The sequence below is a fragment of the Callospermophilus lateralis genome, chromosome 2 (assembly GCF_048772815.1).
Source record: "Callospermophilus lateralis isolate mCalLat2 chromosome 2, mCalLat2.hap1, whole genome shotgun sequence".
Taxonomy (NCBI): domain Eukaryota; kingdom Metazoa; phylum Chordata; class Mammalia; order Rodentia; family Sciuridae; genus Callospermophilus; species Callospermophilus lateralis.
In genome coordinates, this window is record NC_135306.1 from 205,792,096 (window position 1) to 205,815,273 (window position 23,178).

General features: G+C 45.0%; 1 protein-coding gene across 2 annotated transcripts; it reads left to right on the forward strand.

The window, feature by feature from the left end:
* The first annotated feature begins 7,267 nt into the window (after positions 1-7,267).
* On the forward strand, positions 7,268-23,170 carry Rbm14 (RNA binding motif protein 14). Of its 2 annotated transcripts, XM_076847645.2 has the most exons (3): positions 7,268-7,694; positions 12,902-14,366; positions 15,139-16,013. In XM_076847645.2, the coding sequence occupies exons 1-3, from the start codon at positions 7,358-7,360 to the stop codon at positions 15,344-15,346; spliced, it is 2,010 nt and encodes a 669-aa protein (XP_076703760.1). In that variant the 5' UTR covers positions 7,268-7,357; the 3' UTR covers positions 15,347-16,013. The 2 variants fall into 2 exon arrangements, with proteins under 2 accessions (XP_076703760.1, XP_076703761.1); XM_076847646.1 differs by lacking the exons at positions 12,902-14,366; positions 15,139-16,013 and adding an exon at positions 23,101-23,170.
* Positions 23,171-23,178: the final 8 nt, after the last annotated feature.

A 23,178-nucleotide genomic window follows, 5' to 3' on the forward strand; every position in this document is an offset into this window, starting at 1 on the left:
CACTGTTGAGATGCCTTGAAGCCACATCTGCAAAACAGAAGTATATCTGCAACCAAAGATGCTGAGTCCTGTCACAGGACTCCCCCAAAGCCCTAGAACCCTAGGGAGCACAGTTTGAAAATCTTTTCAAACTCAGGGGTTGGGGTTGTAGCTCAGTGGTAGAGTGCTTGCCTAGTATGTGTGAGGCACTGGGTTCCATTCTCAGCACTGCATATAAATAAATAAAATAAGGTCCATTGTCAACTAAAAAAAATATTTAAAAACTCTTTGTAAACTCAAGCATTTCTGTGCTACCCCTCAGTTTTTTTGAACATTATTTAGTTGTTGATAGACCTTTATTTTATTTGCATTGTTATATGGTGTTGAGAATTGAACCCAGTGCCTCACACATGCTAGGCAAGTGCTCTACCACTGAGCTACAACTTCAGGCCCTACCCATCAGTTTTCACCATGTCTATAAATCATCTGTGCTATAATTTACCAAGTAATTTTCTTTAAATTGATTCACTTTTAAACTTACTTAAAAAGGAAATTTTCATCATATTAGCAGATATCTGTATTGTGCTTATTATATAATAGTATTAAGTTCCAGGCTCTGTTATAAACACTTCCTTTTGGGCTGGGGATGTGGCTCAAGCAGTAGAGCGCTCGTCTGGCATGTGTGCGGCTCTGGTTCGATCCTCAGCACCACATACAAACAAAGATGTTGTGTCCGCCGAAAGCTAAAAAATAAATATTAAAAAATAAATAAATAAATAAAAAATAAACACTTCCTTTTCCCTTTCCTCCCTTCCTCCCTCCTTGTTTCCTTCCTCCCTTCTTTTTACTTACTGGGGGATTGAATTCAGGGTCCCATGCATGCTAGGGAAATACTGAGCTATATCCCCAGCCTTTCTTATTTTTTTATTTTGAGACAGGGTCTAGCTAGGTTGCCCACGCTGGCCTTGAACTTGAGATCTTCCTGCTTCAGCTTCCTGAGTAGCTAAGATTACAGGTGCCCGGCATGGGGCCAGATATGGAGCTCACGCCTTCTTTCTTTCCTTCCTTCCTTCTCCCTCCCTCCCTCCCTTTCTTCCTTCTTTCCTTCTCCCTCTCCCTGTTCCTCTCCCCGCACCCCTTTCTTTTTGATACTGGGATTGAACTCAAGGGCACTCAACCACTGATCCACATTCCCAGCCCTGTTTTGTATTTTATTTAGAGACAGGGTTTCACTAAGTTGTTTAGCGCATAGCTTTTGCTGAGGCTGGCTTTGAACTCTACAATCTTCCTGCTTCAGCCACTGGGATTATAGGTGTGTGCCACCTCGCCTGGCCAGAAACTTTTTTGTTTTGTTTTGTATCGGGGATTGAACCCAGGGATGCTTAACCTATAAGCCACATTCCAGCCCTTTCTATTTTTTATTTTGAGACAGGGTCTCCCTAAGTTGCTTAGGGCCTTCCTAAATTGCTGAGGCTGGCTTTGAACTTGCAATCCTCCTGCCTCAACCTTCTGAGTTGCTGGAGTTACAGGTGCCTGCCACCATGCCTGGAAGAAATGCTGGGTTAAAGACTAGAAACTGTTTTTAAGAGTCTTCTAGGTGATTTTGAAGCATGCCAAAGTTTTTTTTTTTTAAGTTCCAACTTAAAAAAAAAGAAATGGGGCTTGTTATACCTCTGTGGTAGTATTTGCCCAGTATGTATTAGACCCTGGGTTTTATCCCTAGCAACAACAAAACAAAACAGAAGAGAGGTGTGTCTTTTTTTTGTAAAAATGGGATTCAGGATTATCCTCCAGTCCCCCCAAATTCTCCTCTATTATATATGTGTGGTAGCGGGTGCTGGAGATCAAACCCAGGGTCCCCTGTGTGTAGCACTCCACCATTGCGATATGTCCCCACTCATATACATTCTTTTAATTTGATTGATAATAAAATTTTGTAGCAAATTTTCCTAATAGCTCCATTTACTGGGCTTAACATAGTGTTCAACATAGTGCTCAACACTTTATAGAATCTTGTTATTGCTCAAAATGACCTTGTGCTTTGTAGATATTTACCAAGGTTTATTAAACCTGTTTGCACAAATGCCTGTACACAAACATTTTAGTCATAACCTCCAAAAAATGGAAACAATCTAGATGTCCTTCAACTGTGGAATGAAAAAACAAATTGTGGTACTGCTGGGAGCCATCAGCCAAGTAGGTATGACAATTTCCTTGCCAGCGTACCCCCATGTTTCTTTAGTGGAAGGACTCATGGAAATAGGACATTTTGCAGGGACATTGCATGTAAGGTGACCTTGCTCAAGGACCAGGGCGGATCCGTGTTTAGGGTGTTCCCGGTTTAGCATAATACGAGATTAGGGTGTTCCCCATTTAGAATAGGGCGTATCCTGCTGCCTGAGTTCCTCTTGAGTTCTTAGGGTCAGACAGTATATTTGGGAGACAGAAGCCCAGGAGGTGTGGATTTGGGCAGAGAACGTGGATTTCCCCAGAACGTGTTTGTAGACGGCTGGTGTGACTTCGGGAATAAAGAATTGCTGTTTGAATCTACAAGCTGTGTGGAGGCTCGTGATTTGTGCCCAGCCAGAGACTGCGGCATGGTACATTCATATGATGTTAATCATTGATAATAAGAACCAACTATGGATACAAGCAATGACATGGATGAATATCAGATGCATTGTTTAGTGAAAGATGCTATACTCGAAAAGCGACATATATGTGACTCTATTTAATAAACAACATTTGGAAAAGACGATATAGTGAATGAAAGAAAACATATAAGTGTTTGCCAGAGGCTTGAGCATGGGAGTTGACTGCAAAGAGACATCATGAGGAAGCTTTTTATGGTGATAGATCCATTCTATACTTCAATTATGATGGTCATAGGGGTGTTTTTCAAAACTCAAAGAACTATACACCAGAAAGGGAAAGTATCATTGTCTATAAATTATACTTCCATTAAAAAACAAGCAAAATTAATCAATTTCACTACTGGGTGGAGTTACAGGATATTGTTTAGTATCCAAGAGAAGTAAAAGCAAGGTCTCAAATAATATTTGTACACCAATGTTCATAGTAACATTGTCTATAATAGCCTGAAAGTGGAAGCAACCCAAGGGTATACTGATGGATGATAAACTAAATGTGGTATATACATACTATGGAATATTATACAGCCTTAAAAAGAAGGAAATTCTGATACCTGCTCCAACATAGATCAATCTTGAAGTGCTATGTGAAATTAGCTAGTAACAGAACAAATAATTGTATGATTTCACTTATATCAAATAACTAGAGTAGTCAAATTTCACAGAGAAAGAAAGCAGAATAGTGGTTTCCAGGCAGGGGGAAAAAGGAGTTAGGTGGTTTTTTTGTTTTTTTGGTTTTTTTTTTTGTACTGGGATTGAACTCAGGGCCACTCAACACTTAGCCATATCCTCAGCCCTATTTATATTTTATTTAGAGATAGGGTCTCACAGAGTTGCTTAGTGCTACTCTATTGCTCAGGCTGGCTTTGAACTCCTGATCCTCCTGTGTCAGCCTTCAGAGCTGCTGGGATTACAGGCATGCACCACCATTCCAGCTCTAGGGATTAGTATTTAATGGGTTCAGAGTTTCAGCTGGGGAATATAAAAATGTTCTGAGATGCATGGTGGTGATGGTTGCACAATAATGAGAATGTACTTAATACCATTGAATTGTGCACTTGAGTTTAAATAATATTTTATGTTATATATCTTTTACTACAATAAAAAAATCTTATATTTAAAAAGAAGACAAACTTGGCATGGTGGTGCATGCCTGTAATCCTGGCAATTTGGGAGGCTGAAGGATCACAAGTTGGAGGCCAGCCTGGGCAATTTAGCCATATACTGTCTCATAAAAAAAATTAAAAGGGCTAGGGATGGTAGTTCAGAGGTAGAATGCTCCTGGGTTCAATTCCCAGTACCAAAAAACAAAACAAAACAAACAAATGAAAAACCTAAAACACACACACACACACACACACACACACACACACAAAAAAAAAAATAAAAACCCACAAAATCTTGAGCACAAAATTTGATACTGTCTGAATATTTCTCAAGAAGGATGTAGAATTCATGATATCATCCGTATATGAATGTGGTTTTCTCAGCAATAGATGGCAATACTTTTGCAAATCTGAAGAGGTGAAAAAATATTTTCATTTTTTAGGAAATTGAATTTCCCTGTGACTGCAGTTTATTTATTGGCCATTTGCAGTTTTTTTCTAGAAAACTGTCAGTTCAAATGCTTGATCATTTGCCTAATTTTTTCTTCATCAATTTGTTGCAGTTATTTGTATAGTATAGATATTAACTATTAAGATTTCCAAATTTATACCTTCAGTCCTGAACTCCAGACATATTCAATTGCCCATGATGCTCTTTTCCTTTTTAAAAATTTTTTATTGGCACCAGGGATTGAACTCAGGGCCTCACACATGTAAGCAACTGCTCTACCACTGAGCACAACTCAGCCCTTCTTTTAAATTTTATTTGGAGACAGAGTCTCACTCATTTTTCCAGATTAACCTTGAATTTGCAGTCTTCCTGCCTCAGCTTCCTGAGTCACAACTGGCTACTGGGGTATCTACTTATTTATTTTTGGTGCTGAGAATTGAATCCAGGGGTGCTTTGCCACTGAGTTATACCCCAGGTCCTTTTTATTTTGAGACATGGTCTTACTAAGTTGCTGAGGCTGGTTTGAACTTACGATCCTCCTGTCTCAGCTCCCAAGTTGCTGAGATTTTAGACCTGTGCCATTATACCTGGCTGGGGCATCTTTCAAAAGGGCAGGAGTTTCAGTCTTTTTTTCCTTGGTACCAGGAATTGAACCCAGGGGCACCTAACCACTGAGCCACACTCTCAGCCCTTTTAATTTTTTATTTTGAGACAGGGTCTCATTAAATAGCTTAGGGCCTCACTAAATTGCTGAGGCTGGCTTCGAACTTTCAAACCTTCTGCCTCAGCCTCCTGAGCTGCTAGGATTACAGGTATGTACCACCTGCTTTACGTGCTAACCCCATCACTCAGATTTCAACTAGGGGATTTGGGGGATGCAAACATTCAGATCATAGCAATCTCTAAAACTGAATTTCTGATTTTCATAGCAAGTGTTTCTCATAATGTAGCCCATCTCAGTAAATGGCAACTCATGCTTCCATGTGCTCCATGTCATCTTTAACTCCTCCCTTTCACAACTCACATCCAATCACAGGGGTGATAGCTGACATCAAACTACATCCAATCTGATCACTTTTCCTTAATTCAACCTTGTTCATATCATCTCTCTCCTGGACTTTTGCAGTGGCGATAATTATTCTGAGGAAACAATTGTTTCCTCTATAGTCTTTACCTTAAGAGGAGGTAGAATACTTCTAAAACTATGAAACAGATGTCATATCAGATCAACCTTTATGTTCTATGCCCTCCATAGACTTCCAGCCTTACAATGAAAACCAAAGTAATTCAATGGCCACAAGGTGTGGCATTACCCTTCCCCCTTTCTTCTCTTCCTATTATTCCATTTTCCAGGTTCCAGGGATACTGACTCTTTGCTCTTTCTGGAACCAGCCTGATTTGCTCCTGCTCCAGGACTTTTTGACTTATACTCACCATCTAACTGCTGTGTTTATTTTCTCTCTCCCCACCATAATATGAGCTCCAAGAAGATTGAGATTTTGTTATTTTGGTTGTTGTTATTCACTGCTGTGTTAGTTTTTCATCACTGTTACAAAATACCTGAGAAAATCCACTTAATTAAGGAAATATTTATTTTGGCTCAAGGTTATAGAGATTTCAGTCCATGGTTGTTTGGCTCCATTGCTTTGGGTCTATAGTAAGGGAAAGCATCATGGGGGAAAGAGCATGGTGGAGCAGAGTGGCTCATCCCCATGGGCACAGAAAAGGTGGGGATGGGGAGATGGTTGAGGGTGCAGGGGGAGTATCAATTGTGGAGATGGCAGACAAAAACCTACATCTTTAAATAGGTCCCACCTCTTACAGTTTTCAACACCTCCTAGTAGCCCATTCAGGTACAAATCAGATGGATTAATCCATTGATGTGGTTGAAGCCCTCATAATCCAGTCACTTCGGGCTGGGGATGTGGTTTAAGCCGTAGCGCGCTTGCCTGGCTTGCGTGCGGCTCAGGTTCGATCCTCAGCACCACATGCAAACAAAGATGTTGTGTCCCCCCAGAACTAAAAAAAATAATAAATATTAAAAAATTCTCTCTCTCTCACTCTCTTAAAAAAAAAAAAAATCCAATCACTTCCCCAAAGCCTCACCTTTTAACAGTGCTATATTGGGGACCAAGACTTCCACATATAAGTCTTCGGGTTCAGATCCAAACCTTAACTCCTTTATCATTGATGCTCTCTACATGGCAGGTGTTCCATGCAGTATGTTAAATGAACATGTGAAGAATATTGCAAATTTGTCACATGACTTTGTTTTTGGTGTCTTCTGCCATGTACAAATCTTTACATACTTAAATGTGTCGGTTTAAAACTTTTCCTTTCTTTTGTGAGGCTCACTTTTTGCCTCTTCAAAAATTATTTTAATTTTCCATTTTGTAAATGTTTTAATTGTGGAAAACGTCAAAGATTCAAGAGTCATTTCCTTATTTTTCGACTGAAAATTCCATCACGGCAGGGACCGGCTCTAATTTTTCGCTGTCTGCAGTGTCTACCCGGACCCCGGCAACCCGAGGGAATATGCCTGCAAAGACTGAGTTAATGGCACCAAGACTCCTGGGGTAGACGCCTCCGGACCCCCGGATGCCCTGCACAGTCCCAGGGCGGTTTGCTGACTAGAGGCGTTGGTCCCGGTTTCTCCCGCCAGGCCTGGCCTTCCACGGGTCATTGACGCGGCCGTCTCCAGGCACGGGGTTAGTTAAGACTGCCAGAATGGGAGGAGCCCTGACTTCCGACTGAACAAAGTTTTCCTTTGGGCCCTGGAGTCGGGGCCCCACCCAGGCCAGAGGCCGCCTCTCCAACTAGGCCTCTGCCGCCCGCGCAGCCCGCGCGCGCTCCCTCCTCTCCAACCCTCCTTCCCCTCCCCCCGGCAGCGGCGGTTGGTCGCGCGTCGTCGTCCCTCTCCCACCCCCTCCGCTAACGAGCGGGCTCCAGGCCCTCTGGGATTGGCTGCGCCCGAGCGCATCTTCTTTCAGTCTCTATGATTGGCTGCCGCACGCGCGGGATGCCCGTCCCGATTGGCTAGATCAGCGCGCCTGCGCGGCGGGGTTCTCGGTCGCCAGCCATTCCTGGGGAGGACTGCCGGTCGGTCGGACGTCTCGGCTGTCGCTGGAGGAGCGGTCCCGGCTCTCCGGGAAGGCGGCTGCGGCGGCAAAATGAAGATATTCGTGGGCAACGTCGATGGGGCGGATACAACGCCGGAGGAGCTGGCAGCCCTCTTCGCGCCCTACGGCACGGTCATGAGCTGCGCCGTCATGAAACAGTTTGCCTTCGTGCACATGCGCGAGAACGCAGGCGCGCTGCGCGCCATCGAGGCCTTGCACGGCCACGAGCTGCGGCCGGGGCGCGCGCTCGTGGTGGAGATGTCGCGCCCAAGGCCGCTGAACACTTGGAAGATTTTCGTGGGCAATGTGTCGGCTGCATGCACGAGCCAGGAATTGCGCAGCCTCTTCGAGCGCCGCGGACGCGTCATCGAGTGTGACGTGGTAAAAGGTAACACGGAGGCACGCTCGGGGGCGGGGGCGCGCTCGGGGCACTCTGCCTGTTAGCCACGCCCCTTACCCGGGGGTCGGTCACTGCGCGGTTGGGCAGGGTGGGGAAGTGCGCTGGGGCGAGGCCAGAGGTGTTGGGGGTGCGTTGGGCAGAGCCACCCTCCTCCCCTGCGGTCCAGGCACCGTTCACCAAGTGGGAGGAAGCGGCTCTGGGAGGGTGCGGCGGCCACTGCGAGCCGAGCCACGGGGCCGGGGACGCGCCAGAGACTTGCGAGTGTACCGGGGGCGCGTCTTCTGGTCTCCTGGGCCTGGCACCGAGCGGAAATTGGGAAGTGACGGGCACAAGCCGGATCATGGAGCGGGGAAGATTTCGCCACTTCCCCACTTCCTCTCCAGACGTCGGTCAGAGCAAGGGAAGAGGGAAAAGGTGGGGGCTGACGCCCCAAGGCCGCCCTCGTGTTCCCTCCCGATGAATGCTCCCAAGCGGAAGGTAACGGGGCCCTTGGACGTTTCTCGGGCTGGGATCTCTTAGTATTGTTTGGCATGGGTCTCCTCATGGGTACAGGAAGGGCCCCTTCCGAGCCACTTTGGTATTTTCAGTATTTGATGGGTTAGACGTGGCAGCTCTGTAGTCCAACTCCCTTAAACCTGTTTTCCCTCTTTCCCCACACTTTGGGCTCGATTTTAGATCTGTTAACTGAAAACCCTGACCTTTTTGCTTGTGGAAGGAGATTTGTTTTATTAGGGCCCCTTTTGTATAGCTTTACTTGCCAAACTGATGCCCCAGAGCAGTGTCATTCTTTCATAAGCTTGGAGACTTTTGCAAGGGGGCATATTTTGGCTGAGGGGATTATGGGGAGAGATATGTGAGAGGTCTTCCTTAAACATTGGCTGAAAACGATTTACTAGAGTTGTCATTGCTTGAATTCTCAGAGCAGATCCCTAGTTTGCCTTTTCTTTGAGAAAAATGTGTCACCATAATTTAGGCTTGATTTCCTTTTTGGAGCCCAGTCGACTTTTTCTTTTTCTTCTTCTTCTTCTTCTTCTTCTTCTTTTTTTTTTTTTTTTTAAATCTGGATTCTTATCCCCTAAGTTCTTTCTCTTTGGGGGAAGATTTTATGGGTCAGCCCTTATATATATGTGGCCTGTCTTTGTTCCACTTGGGAACAGATCTGAGTTAACTTTGCCCTGTTATTTTCAAGGATGCACCTGGGAGTATGTGATGCCCTCCTGGTGTTGGATTCATGCCTGCTTATACCCTGTGTGAGACATTTTGAGGATGAGAAATAAATGGGTGCAGTTGCTTGTTCATGGTCACCAAAGATATTTCATTTGTTGTCCGGTAAAGGCACATCTTTGGCCATTCCTTGTCCTTTCCACAAGTTGGGGAAATGTAAAAGGTCATTGTGTCCCTTGCTAGGAACAAGTTCTTATTCTGCATTAATACTCCATTCTATTTTCCTCAACTTAGGTTATGCAAGTCCACGAGACTATCCGGAATCGGGCTTTCCTGCTGGGTGCTCTGAGGCAGGATGTATGCTGCATGGATTTTTGATTTTGTTTAGAATGAAAGAGTGGGAGGGTGTCAGATTGGGTACTTGGCCAGCAAGGGGTATGAGAGTTTTGTGTTTAATTAATCTGTTAGGTTTCTTTTGTAGATGTTAGGCAGGGTGACTGGTAGATTGAGAATCTAGAATCAGTACTTGGGGGCAATCTTTAAGGAACTCATGATCAAGAAGCTTGTTCTCAAGTGATAAAGCCAAAAATGTTCTTGAATTTGTTTGGGATCAACACTAAGTGACGGGGGAAGGGTGGTGGTGGTGGTAAAGTGCATGATAACTCTACATGAGTTTTAGAATTTCTGGCTGATTCCCTGTGAGAGTTAGAGGGAAAATTTTGTGCATTTTGTTCCTTTGTAAACATTTGTTAGCAGAAATGCTTTGACTTCCTCAGGGAGGTGTCTTCCATTGTTGTTTGTTAGGCTTATATGCAATAGCACCTGATGCATTGATATCCTTCACTGATATCTTTCTAGTTCTTAGGGGTGAAAAAACTTAGGATTTAAAGTTGGGAATGTTGTAGAAGAGACTGGCTCAATAAATAGCTTACTCATTTCTTGACTGAATGAGCATTTGATTTGCTGTCAGGTCTTCTGGTTTGCAGTTCTGGGGTTCAAACTGAGGGCCTTACGTGCTGTGCTGGCGACTCTACCATTGAGCCACACCCTCAGCCCTGTCAAGTCTTTGAAAAGCACAGGACAGCTAGCTCTGTTTTATTTCACAGGAGAAAAACATGGTTGCTTGGTTACTCTAGGAGCTTAGATATGATTTGTAGACCAAAAATCTCCATAGCAACAGTGGTAACCACTCTCTGCAGCTGTGTCCTATTGGGTGTTCAAAGATGAACAGCTTCAAGAACCACTTGCAGACTTTGGCCATTGCAGACTTCAGGGGAGGTCTGAGTCAGAAGAGGAAAATTATCCCTTCTCTTGTGTGGGTAGCCATCCTTTATATGCCGAGCTCTATAGTTTCAAAGTTTTTTAAAAATCATCTTAGGATAGGAAAAGTTGTTTTTCTGGATTCTCTTAACTTTGGTACTAGAGGGATTGTGATGTCAAAAGACCATTAGGAGGTATCTGCAGAACTACTTGTTAGGTTTAATGCTAGTCTTAACAGAGAGATTACTTTGAGCTAACTATCCAGGCAAAAGAGTCCCTGGAGTTCTTCGAATCTCTGCTACTCTGATGGCTGGGAAGGAATTGGGATTCTGGGCATCTTTGATGGGGTTAGGCCTGAATTTGGCTACTCAGTGTGATGGGACACAGTTAACCCTGATGTGATTTCACTCATTTGGACCCTAGTTATAATTCCTTTCAGATATCAGGCTTAGAAACTTCGATATAATTTGGCTATAATTGTATCTTCCCCCATCATCAGTTACATAGTTCATCTGGGCTGTCAGTTGAACTGAACATGTGAAAACAAACCAACCCCGCCTTTTCTTTTTTCAGTGTAGGGAATTGAACCTAGGGCCTCACACATATTAAACATGAGCTCAGCTTACTGAGCTATATCTCCAGACCTGAAATCTCAGTTTTTAAATTTTATTCCTTGATCTCTTAATAAAACCCAGCTATGTAGGGAGTAGACAATGTTTGGGGGAATTTGTAGACCAAATAATCAGGAATGTGGTGTGTTTCCTTAATCCCTCACAGTGCATGGAGATTGTCCCCTTTCATCCCCCCTCCCCCAGTCTGCCTACAGGCTCTAGCAGATCTTCCTGTTTTCTCTTTACCTTGAGTGAGCCTTTCTGCTTGTCATTGCATTCTCTAGGTGGTTTTGCCATTCCTGAGGGTCAGCACAGTCTCTGCTTTTAGAGACGGTAGACCACCTGCTACTGTTTTTAGCTAGCTACCCAGAATGAAGATAAGAGATCAGAGGATAATTCTAGTACTGTGTGGCCAGTGAAATGGAATGCTTAGCTTTTCATAATTGGTAAATAAGGAATCAGGCTCTGTCTGTGGGAGTGTTGAAGACTTGAGAGTTGAGATAGTTCGTTTTGTTCTTTTATCATCTTTAGAAGGTTCCAAGTTTGTGTGTACAGATGACATTGTGTTTTATTAGAGATGAAAGATAATATTCTTTAGGAGAAATGGATCTGTGGGTATGTAAGTGAGGGTATCTCCATTATTTTTAAAAATGGAAATTTCTAAAAATAAGGATACTTGTTTGAAGGTCATAAAAAGGATATCTTTTATTGGAAAATGGGATGTTGGTAACTTCTTCGAGGTATCTTTATTTTTTAAACTGATGTGACAGAGATTGGATCCCAGCATTTGGATTTTTTTCTTAAAATAACCATAGGGCCTTTAACTGCAGGGCTTTATTTCTCAGGGACAAGCTCCTCTCATTGTTCTTCAGGTCCTATTTGCACCATTGCAATTTCTACAATTTCTAGTATGGACACAACCCCGAGAATTTTTTTTTCTTTCTAAAGTTTTCTTCTGTGGTAGATGAATAGTTCAGTTTTGAGATTTATAGCCCGTCTTAGTTCCTCTTCCTCACACAATTCATTCAGGTCTTGAATGAAAGCCTCAGGGGTTACCTTCTAGCTTGCAGTGATTACAACTTCTTGCCTCATAGCTGAGAAACCCGGGTCTTTTCTTGAGTGCAGTCTGTCCTATGAACAGAACTCCAAAGGATAAGGTATACCTCTCTGTCTTTAAAGAGGAAGGTGGTGGAAGATGTAATATGCCTGAGGGGGAGGGGTTCTTAGTTTCCATTCCCTTACCTTGTAGATGTACATAGGGTCTAGCATCTCTCTTTCTAAGCTTACATTTTTTTTTTTTTGATACTACACAGTTATGCCTTACACCTGTTATACACAGTTATACCTTACAGCAATCTGTCCCAAGGACAGATTGGTGTAGCAAAGGGGCATGGGGCATAGAAGAGCTAAAACTGGTCCTGGCATTAATATACTTTGATTTGGGCAAGGGTAAGCCGCATAAAAATTCTTGAACATGTTTGCCCAGCAGAAAAGTGGAGATGATGATCCTTTGTCGTCCCACCTTACAGGATTGTTGTAAGGCCCAAGTGAGGTTGTGTGCATGAAAGTACTTTGAAAATTGGAAAGAAATGTGAAAAAAGGGGAGATTATATTGGAGGAATTTTGTGAACTGCTTGTTCTTTGTAGTCTCTTGCCTGAATTGAGTCTCTTTCACCTTAATTGATCTAGGCTGAGAAATGGCTTGTGCCAAAATGTGAGTAGTCATTTCTAGTGCTTGAGAGCTAAGTGTCAAAGGTGAGTGGTGGTGTTTGGTGAGCATGGGATGAGAACACTGAATAATTGAGTGATCCAGAAACCCTTTCTTTGTTTTGTCTGCTGGTTTATTCTTACAGTAGCTGTGAAGATTTTTATCCTGTGTTGCAGTTCATCTTTACTCTTTCTTTTCTCACCAGGGAGTTGGGTGAAGTGGCAGGGGGAAAGGGGAGAATGGGAAAAAGCCCTAGTCAAAGGTGACTCTTTGGGACAGTCAGAAGCTTTGTTATGTGGGAGCCAATATTTTATGACATACTCCTGGAGAGGAGGGTTTGGTGGCCTGGAGGTAACTGGCAACAGCTGGGTGCTGTTGTATCCAATTTGGGACCCATCGGGTAGCATGCCCTGCCCCCCTAATTGCTAACCCTCTGTCTGCTGCTTTATCAGACTACGCGTTTGTTCACATGGAGAAGGAAGCAGATGCCAAAGCCGCCATCGCGCAGCTCAACGGCAAAGAAGTGAAGGGCAAGCGCATCAACGTGGAACTCTCAACCAAGGGTCAGAAGAAGGGGCCTGGCCTGGCTATCCAGTCTGGGGACAAGACCAAGAAACCAGGGGCTGGGGATACGGCATTCCCTGGAACTGGTGGCTTCTCTGCCACCTTCGACTACCAACAGGCTTTTGGCAACAGCACTGGTGGCTTTGATGGGCAAGCCCGTCAGCCCACGCCACCCTTCTTTGGTCGCGACCGAAGCCCCCTGCGCCGTTCACCTCCCCGAGCCTCTTATGTGGCTCCTCTGACGGCCCAGCCAGCCACCTACCGGGCCCAGCCCTCAGTGTCGCTGGGAGCTGCCTACAGGGCCCAGCCTTCTGCCTCTTTGGGTGTCGGCTATCGGACTCAGCCCATGACAGCCCAGGCAGCCTCTTACCGCGCTCAGCCCTCTGTCTCCCTTGGGGCCCCATACAGGGGCCAGCTGGCTAGCCCTAGCTCCCAGTCTGCTGCAGCTTCTTCTCTCGGCCCATATGGTGGAGCCCAACCCTCAGCCTCAGCCCTCTCCTCCTATGGGGGTCAGGCAGCGGCAGCTTCTTCGCTCAACTCCTACGGGGCTCAGGGCTCCTCCCTTGCCTCCTATGGTAACCAGCCATCCTCTTATGGCGCCCAGGCTGCCTCTTCCTATGGGGTTCGTGCAGCTGCTTCCTCCTACAACACCCAGGGAGCAGCTTCCTCCCTAGGCTCCTACGGGGCTCAGGCTGCCTCCTATGGGGCCCAGTCTGCAGCCTCCTCGCTAGCTTATGGAGCCCAGGCAGCTTCTTACAATGCCCAGCCCTCGGCTTCTTACAATGCCCAGTCTGCCCCATATGCTGCACAGCAGGCTGCTTCCTACTCTTCCCAGCCTGCTGCTTATGTGGCACAGCCAGCCACAGCTGCTGCCTATGCCAGCCAGCCAGCCGCCTATGCTGCACAAGCCACTACCCCAATGGCTGGCTCTTATGGGGCCCAGCCAGTTGTCCAGACCCAACTGAATAGTTATGGGGCCCAAGCATCGATGGGCCTGTCAGGCTCCTATGGGGCTCAGTCGGCTGCTGCGGCCACTGGCTCCTATGGTGCCGCAGCTGCCTACGGGGCCCAGCCTTCTGCCACCCTGGCAGCTCCTTACCGCACTCAGTCATCAGCCTCATTGGCTGCTTCCTATGCTGCCCAGCAGCATCCCCAGGCTGCTGCCTCCTACCGTGGCCAGCCGGGCAATGCCTACGATGGGGCAGGTCAGCCGTCTGCAGCCTACCTGTCCATGTCCCAGGGGGCCGTTGCCAACGCCAACAGCACCCCGCCGCCCTATGAGCGTACCCGCCTCTCCCCACCCCGGGCCAGCTACGACGATCCCTACAAAAAGGCTGTCGCCATGTCGAAAAGGTACTGTATGCCCCCCCGCCTCTGCCCCCAGCTGGGGCTTAGGGCAAGGGGCTGAGGTTGGCATGGGAGGGGAATTTTAGGCCCCTCCCTCGGTCTTTTCTCCTTTACTCCTGTGGGGTGTGCAGAGGCCGAGGGGGTCGGTGTCTGTGAACTTTTCTGGTCACCAGGGTTCAGGTGGAGCACAGAGCTCAGCCTGGGGTGGTACCAGTCAGGCTGGGAAAATGTTACCATTCTAGACTAGCCCAGGTGCCTTAGGAGCCACTGCCTGCAGGATTGTGGCTCATACCCTTTCCCTATGTCTCAGGGATTCTTAAGCCTGTTATCTGGTTGTCCTGGTGTTGGTGGGGGTGGGCGTGAAAGAGTAGTTTTTTTTGGCACTTAATGGCTGAAGGCAAGTTTATGAGATGCGTCCACACTCTGGGAAGTTGGGGACCTTGCTTTCATCCGCCGTTCTGTTGATAAACAACCAAGGTCTTTGTGTAGGACCCATGGGTGGGGATATTTTGTTTGTGGTTTGGGACTATAGACCAAAATTCACCTTGGCCACTTCGGAAAGGAGGGCTTCAGTGGAGGGCTTGGTTTCCTAATGAGTTGAACCCAGGCTTGATTTCTTGGCCTGGATAGGGTGAAGAACCTTCTGACAAAAGGAAACCAAACTGTTGGAGACCAATCTGATCACACCCTCCCTGTCCCCATTGGCATCTCCCCCATGCCCATCTGGAGCCCTCCCCTCAATTGTCTCATTCACCAACTGTCTTCTTCTCTCGACTAGGTATGGTTCCGACCGGCGTTTAGCCGAGCTCTCTGATTACCGCCGTTTATCAGAGTCGCAGCTTTCGTTCCGCCGCTCGCCGACAAAGTCCTCGCTGGATTACCGTCGCCTGCCCGATGCCCATTCCGATTACGCACGCTATTCGGGCTCCTATAATGATTACCTGCGGGCAGCTCAGATGCACTCTGGCTACCAGCGCCGCATGTAGGGCCATCCTGGGGATGGGGCACCATGGGGAGGGAGGGAGAGGTAGGTAGGGTGCAGACCCAGGTTATAACTACTCTGGCCCATACCTCTCCCATTGCGGTTTTTCATCCCCTCCCTCTACCATGTGGGCCTTCCCCAGGAGACCATCCTTTTGAGTGTTTGGCAGTAACCTACTTTGTTCCTTCGCCTCAGCATCACATCTTGTTACTGGCTCTAGATCTGCGGTTTCCCCTCTACCCTGCCTCCCATCTCTCCAGAATGGGAATTACTTTTGTTTTTATTTTTTCCTGGCTCCCTTTTATTTTTGTGCGCGATATTTAAGGTCGTGTGGATGGGGAAGCAACCTGCAGCTGAGGTCGGCGGCGCCTTTTTCTTTTAGATGTGAGGGAGGCCAGGAAAGGGTTAGCTTAACCATTTCCTGTGCGCCAAGCTGTGCCAGCAGTCCAGGGGGCCCTGATTGTTCCTCTGTAGACTGTTGAGACTGAGATCCTATTGGGACAGTCAGTTGGTATGTGTCCAAATCCCTGCTCACCACTGATGTTCTAGCGATGGTGAGCAGCACAGTCCCAATTCCCCATCTCCCCAAGTAGGTGGTGTTAGAAAACCTTAATTTCCCCCCCTTTTGTATGGACTACAAATAAAACTTGGGGCGATTTGCAGTTTGGAAACCTGGTTGTCATTGTCTTGATTGCATTCAGTGTCAGAGGAGCCAGTTTGACATCCAGGAAGTCATGACAACTAAAGGGCAGATAGCCTCAGAAACCAGGGTGGGTTTGGAACGGGGTTTGAATGTGGGAATTAGAATGATTTCTCTGCTGCCCAGTGGGATTTAGCTCATCGGCGTCCTACTAGCTTTCAGCCATCTTCAGGGCAGGAGAGTCCAGACCAAGTGGTTGGACTTCTTAGCCCTCAATTTGGTCATACCAAAATGCAGTAATATAATACCCATTTTTCTCTGCCTATGGTTGGCTATTTGCCCTGCCTTTTTCTCCAGAAACAACCTGAGCTCCAGCAGGGTGGTTGTAGGGGTTGGCTTTTCTCAAATATTAAGTGGGGAATGGGCTGCTATGGTGTTTACAAGGTGGGGTATATCCTTCAGACAGTTGGCTCTAATGAGCACCAGGGCTGGGACCTGGAAGGGAGCCATAGTCGGGTGGGGGTAATGTCCCTATCCGATGCTGCCCTGTGGTTGGAGAAAGGAGGGGGCAGGGAAAATTTGAAGCAGTTGTGAGGCATTCTGGCCAGAGTGTCCTGGTACTTCGCCTGTTGAATTTCACCGGAGTGTCGTCCTGCATCCTGCCAACCCATCACAGCACCTGAGACTTCTTTCCCTGTGCCCATCTGTTAATGGTTTTCAGATGTCTTCTTGCTGGGTTTATATTTGGAGGTGTCATAACAGACTGGGAAGTGGGTGAGGTGCTAGTAAAATAAAATATGGGGATGCTGGAATTGGGTGAGAAATTGGGGATTCTGCCTATACTCTTACTCCAGAGCTGGGAGTTGAGGACCTGGGCAAAAAATATGACAATTTCAAGAGAGAACAAGATGGAGGCTTGGTAATGATGGGTGAATGAAATAAGACTGGCTGGATGGGTTTATATCAGGAAAACCTCATGCTCCTGTGGAAAGGGTGTTTTAAGACATTTTTGACTTGGGAGGCTGCTAGGGCAAAGTTCACTGGGGAGGTATGTGTGTCAAGAAGAGCCCAGATGGGTTGTCTGCCTCCTTAGCATCATATGAACATGCCTATGACAAGAGTAGTTTGCCCTCGATCTCCTCTTCCCTCTGCCAAATGTGCAAAAATAATATGGTTTTAAAACCATGAGCTTGTATTTGTGGATGCTAAATGGGGTCATTCAAGGGGGTATGGGGGCCATATCTCTTTTCTTTGCTTCTCTTTCTGCTCATTGCTTTGCCTTTGGGTGCTTTGCTGCTCCTTTTTATTTCTTTGCAGGACTGGGGAAGAATGGGAAGAGAAGTTTCATAAGTTTCTTATTACTTTTCTGTGTGATGGTGGAATGATCTGAAGGCCATGTTAACAAGCTGACCTTTGATTAATTACCCTGGAAAATTGAGGGTCAATTATAGGGCTGTGATTGTGGCCTCTGTTATTTGCAATATTTCTTTGTCAATGTGGCTTTCTGTCATCTTCCTTTCTCTTCAGTGAGAGTTCTGCCACTGTCCCAATCCCATGATTCCTGCAAAAAGCTTAATGTGCTTTCAGGGCCAGTGTTGATGTTCTTTATTGCAGCCCCAACTCTTCAGAGTGACCTGGCCTATTTGATCACTCTTAACTGTCTGTCATTTTTAGGTCCTGATGCCCTTGCTGCCTCAGCCCTCAGGCTTTCAAGCCAGAAGGAGCTACAAAGCTAAATCATTTTGTCATTTTCCTTTCTCTTGCAGATGTTTTAAAATCTCCCCTTTTTTAATTTAAATTGTGCCATTTATGTTAATCCCATATTGCACTCATACTTTGATTTTTTTAATTTGATTTCCAAGGTCCTATAACTTGGGAAAAGTTGGATTTAGTGTATGATAGAAGGGACATTTGATGTGTTTTAGGAAATGTGCTCTCTGTCTATCTTCTGATCATTCAACTTTACACCTGTCACCTCTACAACTTTGCAGTCATTGGAGAAGTTTTAGTTGATTTATTCTTGGAAAGAGGCCACATAGAGACTTCTAGCCTTGCCAGCTTTCTCTCTCGAGTTTGGACCTTGTTTTAAATTCTGTTTAGGGTGGGCCTGGGGTCCCATCTTTTGTAATGGAGGAATGGGACTATCACTGAGGGGCCAGTCTCTACAGGTAGGCTGCCTACTAGTCATAACCCCTAGTTAAGCTCTGGCAAAGTCTTGCATAGTCTATTGGTTTTTCAGGCATTTTGTCCAGCCAAGTCAAGTCTGTGGACTCCCATGGTTGAGTGAAATCATAATGAAAATATATTCATTACTGGATTTATGGACAAGTATGCTGTGTAATAATAGGAATTTAGGTAATAGAGGAGGACAGCATATGGAAAATTTATACCATTTAAAAAGGTTATAAAATGGGATTTCAGGTTTAGCTGTAAATCATTTGAAATATCTGTTTATAATGCTTGAAATGCACTGCTCAGGTAGCTGAGCTGTTGGTCTGACCTAGAGAAAGTTACAGTGTGGAAGTTTCAATGACCTACCTCGATGAAACAGTTATAGTTAATAAGTAATGATAGACAAGTGATTAGGTTAGGAAGGAGAGGATGTGGTATCCCTAGTCGTTGGAAAATACTTTCTGGAGGTGGGACTTGATTTGAAAACTACTGAGAGAATAAGACTTTTGTCTCAGGTTTCCTGAGTTTGAATCCTGCTGCTACCTTTTTGCCATGTGATTTTGGATGTCAGGAACTCTGCCTCATTTTTGTCATCCAACATTTCACTGTAGTACTAAACATTGTTGAAAGTGCTTTTCAGGGCTGGGAATGTAGCTCAGTTGTTCAGAGCGCTTGCCTAGCATGCTCAAAACCCTGTATTCAGTTCAGCAAACACAAAACAAAAACACACACACACAAAGTGCTTTTTTGTGTTAATTAAATCTTCATAACAACCAAAATACATTAGATATTTTTATAGGTTTTTGTTTTGTTTTGATACTGGGGATTGAATCCAAGCATGCTTTACCAATTGAGCTATATCCCCAATGCTTTTTATTTTTTGAGACAGGGTCTTGCTGAATTGCTGAGGCTGGCCTTGAATTTTGTCCTCCTATCTCAGCGTCTTGAATTGCTGGGATTATAGTTGAACACTAATAGGCCCAAGCTAGATATTTCTAAACCTACTTTATAAGAGGGGAAGTTGAGGCTAGAGAGTAAATAATTTTTCTTCAGCTCATATGTGGGTTCTATCCCAAGCACTGAAGAAAAGTCACATGGCTAACAAAGTGCTTGATCGAGGAATTGAACCACCATTTGAACCATCCAGGACTTTGCTTGTAATCTTTATGGTATGCTAGTGTTGAGAGAGGGTCAAATAAGAACATGTGACAAGTTCTCATTAAATGCTAGCCATCATAGATTGAGATGGCTATAGCACACAGCTCTGAGCAGAGACTTTGGATGAAGTTCTGAATGCAGCACCTAAGTTACAGTGAAGGCAGTGAATTTTTATGAGTTATGCCTGGGATTGACTTAGGCCAATGGACTACACTAGTTTTGACTACCTTTATTCTCTGGCAGTACTACTCTATGTTGGATAAGAAGAAAGGTTACTGTGCATGGTTAGGAACTTTATAGGTGGCTAAGGGTATATGGCTGGAGGGGATTAGAGGCCTAAGAAGCCTGTTTGGTTGGCTTACTGGATCCCTAGGACCATTCATAGAGAATTTGGGCATTTATCCTTTCTGTAATTCATTTCTGGTCCAGGAACCAGAGTTTGTAAGAGTATAAATTGTAATTTTCACCCCTAAGGGTGTGAGGCTAATAGGGATTATTTGTATCTAAGTTTTCACTGACATTACTGTTTTACCCTTACATGTGGAATTTTGTACATTTCCCTTTCAAAAGTCTAGGCTCATTTTATCTATTATTATTCTTCCTGTTTAAGGTTTGCAGCCAGGTGCTTATTTATACATATTTATGCTTTTGATAAAATGTCATTCTGGATGACTTGGGACAAGTCACTTTACCTTTTAGGAACTTGGTCTGCAGTCCCCCACCTCCCTCCCAAATCAGCAAACTTGATCATCAAAATGTCTGGACATGGTAGTACAGGCCTATATAGACCCATAGACTTGGGAATCTGAGGCTGAAGGATCACTTGAGCTCAGAAATTTAAGGTCAGTTGGGCAACAAAAGTGAGAGCCCCATCTTAAAAAAAAAAGAAGAAAAGCCAGGCATGGTGGTGCATGCCTGTAATCCCAGCAGTTTAGAGGCTGAGGCAGAAGGATTGCAAGTTCAAAGACAGCCTCAGAAACTTAGGTCCTGACTCAAAAAATGAAAAGGACTGGAGATGTGGTTTAGTAGTTAGGCGCCCCCAGGTTCAATCCTTGGTACCAAACCAACTAAACAAAACCCGAATCACTAAAATGGTATCTACAATGTTCCAGACAAGGGTCTGTTAAACATTGTGTCATTCTGAGTGATGAATAATGGATTAGTTGTCTCCCCACACACACAATTTAAGCTGCATTAGTTTTCAGTTAAAATAATAAACATAGATATGAAGACACTCAAGCTACAAACCTCTCTTCCTAAAGCTTCATTTGTCAAAGTGCTCAAAATCTCTTAGCATAGATTATCTCTGGCTTTTGGCCATCTACTTTTTGTTGAAGGAGATTGGAAAATTAGATAGCTACTATAATAAAGATATATCTTTTCAGTACTGATGAGTGTCCAGGATTTTGTTTTGTTTTCCCTCTTTGCAGTGTTAGGGATGGAACCCAGGTCCTTGCACATCCTGGGCAAAAACTTGAATGCTAAGCTACATCCTCAACCTGGTTCAGGTTCTTAACCTAATACTGACTGGAAATCAAACTCACCTCCTTTTGGTAATCAAATTAACTCATGCATTCATTCTTTTATATTTTAACTTAGCAAATATTGGAGTGTCTTCAAGGTGCCAGGTACAGTTTTAACATTGGGAATATGGTATGGAATAAGTATTTGCCAGGAGAGGGACAGAAAATGAAAAGATAGAATTTCAAGTAGTAGGATTTGTAAAAATAGAGTTGCAAGGCAAGGTTGGAGTAGAGGAAGCCTTTAAATGGCAGGGGGGTGGGGGCAATGAAGGATCTGCAGAAAGAATATTCCAGTCTGAGCTTGGTACAATAAGGCTCTTGTGTCTAGAGGGGTGGTAGTGATTAAACAGATTGAGAGATTCCAGGAAGAACTTGATTTGATAGGGTATTAGAGTCCAGGAAGAGGAGTTTGGATTTCCCTCCCAGTTGTAATTGGTTTAAAAAAGCCTGGGGATGTTTTAATTGGTTAGTTGGGTGACTTGCAAAAGCAAGTTATGAGTAGATCTGGTGAGATTTCAGAAGGCAAATCCAGTAATTAGATTAAGTGTCCTTGGGTGTCTGCACACTGGCATGAATGTTGGTCCTAAAATGATGTCTCCAGCTGCAGATGTAACTCAGCAGTAGAGCTTTTTGCATGAGGCCCTGGGTTTGATCCCTATCACTCAAACAAAAAACAACCCGGAAAGATTAGTATTTCCTGTCTCAGATTTGTAGAGATTGGAGTGAGTTGACTTCATATTCTTTGGTACTCTAGAAGAAAGTTTTGTTTGCAGGGTTTCTAGAACACAAAAATTGGAAGATCACAATGAAAGGAGATGAGAGATGTGTATCTTATTATGTGTTGTGATTACCACCAAATGCTGGTCCCCTTGGAAAAGGCATGTGCAACACACTTTAACTAGAATTGGTTTTCTTCATTACCAAACCTGTGGGTTAACAGTTAACAGTCTTGGTGGTGCATCACAGTCCAAGATGAGAAGGAACAAGATTGTAATCACATCTCCAAATGTCATGTTTTGATTTTTAAGGACCTTGCTTTTTTCTACCCTAGAATAAGCTCCACCAGTTTCAACCATTGGATTCCTGAATCATGTTGGGTTATAAAATCCACCTTTTTTGTTTAGTACTTTGACTTCACCTTTTGCTTTACAAAATTCTTTAATCTTGTTCTTTTGTGGCTGCTTTGGGTGGTAGTATTCTGTTTGTGTCATCTCCACTCCTGATGATCCCTTTCGTCATCAATAATTCACTGCTTTGGCTTGTTTTGTTCATATTTTAAGTTTTTACATCCAGCACTTGCATCCCCTTTTCCCCTTTAACTTCCTCTTCAAAAAAGCTGCTTTTGCAAAGGGTCTTGACTGAAGTTGCTTGCTTAATGAACAGGGGATCAAATGAAACAGCCAAAGAAAGGGTGAGGAAGAAAATGTGATGAGGGAGTGAGACCCTGTGAAGAATGTTCTTGATTGTATTTGTTTACAGCTGATTGTGACAATGCTCTTCCCTCTAAGGTCGGTTGGGGTGGGGGATGTTAAACCTACAGCTCTGGTTGATGGCACCCAATAAAATAAAACAACAACAAAAAACTTTGCTGCTCCCGTTTTTTCTTAGGGAGGGGGTGTGGGGGTCTGTTTCATTTTGGATCCTGGGAGGCTGCTTGCTAGAGGGAACTTGGTCTCTCCTCCTGGATGGTGCTGCCTCTGGCCGGCCTACTTTTGAGCCATCACACCTGGTCAAGCGGGACCCACTGACTTGCAGAGTTCCTTTCACTGCCTACAAGTAGTTTTAAATTTGCGGGGAGCTTCGGGGCTTTCAGGGCTACAGTGCGAGTTACTGACTGGCCTGAGAAGGTTGATTTTTCTCAGGTGGGAGTCCTCGCTGTTTTCTTACCTGGCGCTGTGTCTGAGTAAGCTACTGTCCACAGCATCCAAGCTGCGAGGGGGTGGCGTTTGGGAGTTTAGAGGGGGAAACTTGGAGTAGAGGACCAAATGGAGTGCAGAATGCTTTCGCGTTGTGCACATGGAAGTGTCGAAACGTGGAAGCTTAACAAAGTTGGCGCCATGAAGCTACCGACTGCCACACCGGGGCCCTCGCTCGCTCCGCCTAATGGCGGGCCGCCAGTCGCCGGTGAAACCCACGTTTGTGGTTCCTCCCTCAAGCCGACCTCTTACCCAATCAGTGGCTTCGGCTTCTCAATGTTGGTGCTCATTGGCTTTCGCGTAAAAGCTCTGGGGTTACTGACGTTTCCACCTCTTCCCGGCCTCTCAGGTAATTGGCGTTCGCGGTAACCAATCAAGAGGAGGATCTTCGGGAACGCCTGCCATTTACTTTATTGAACGGCCAATC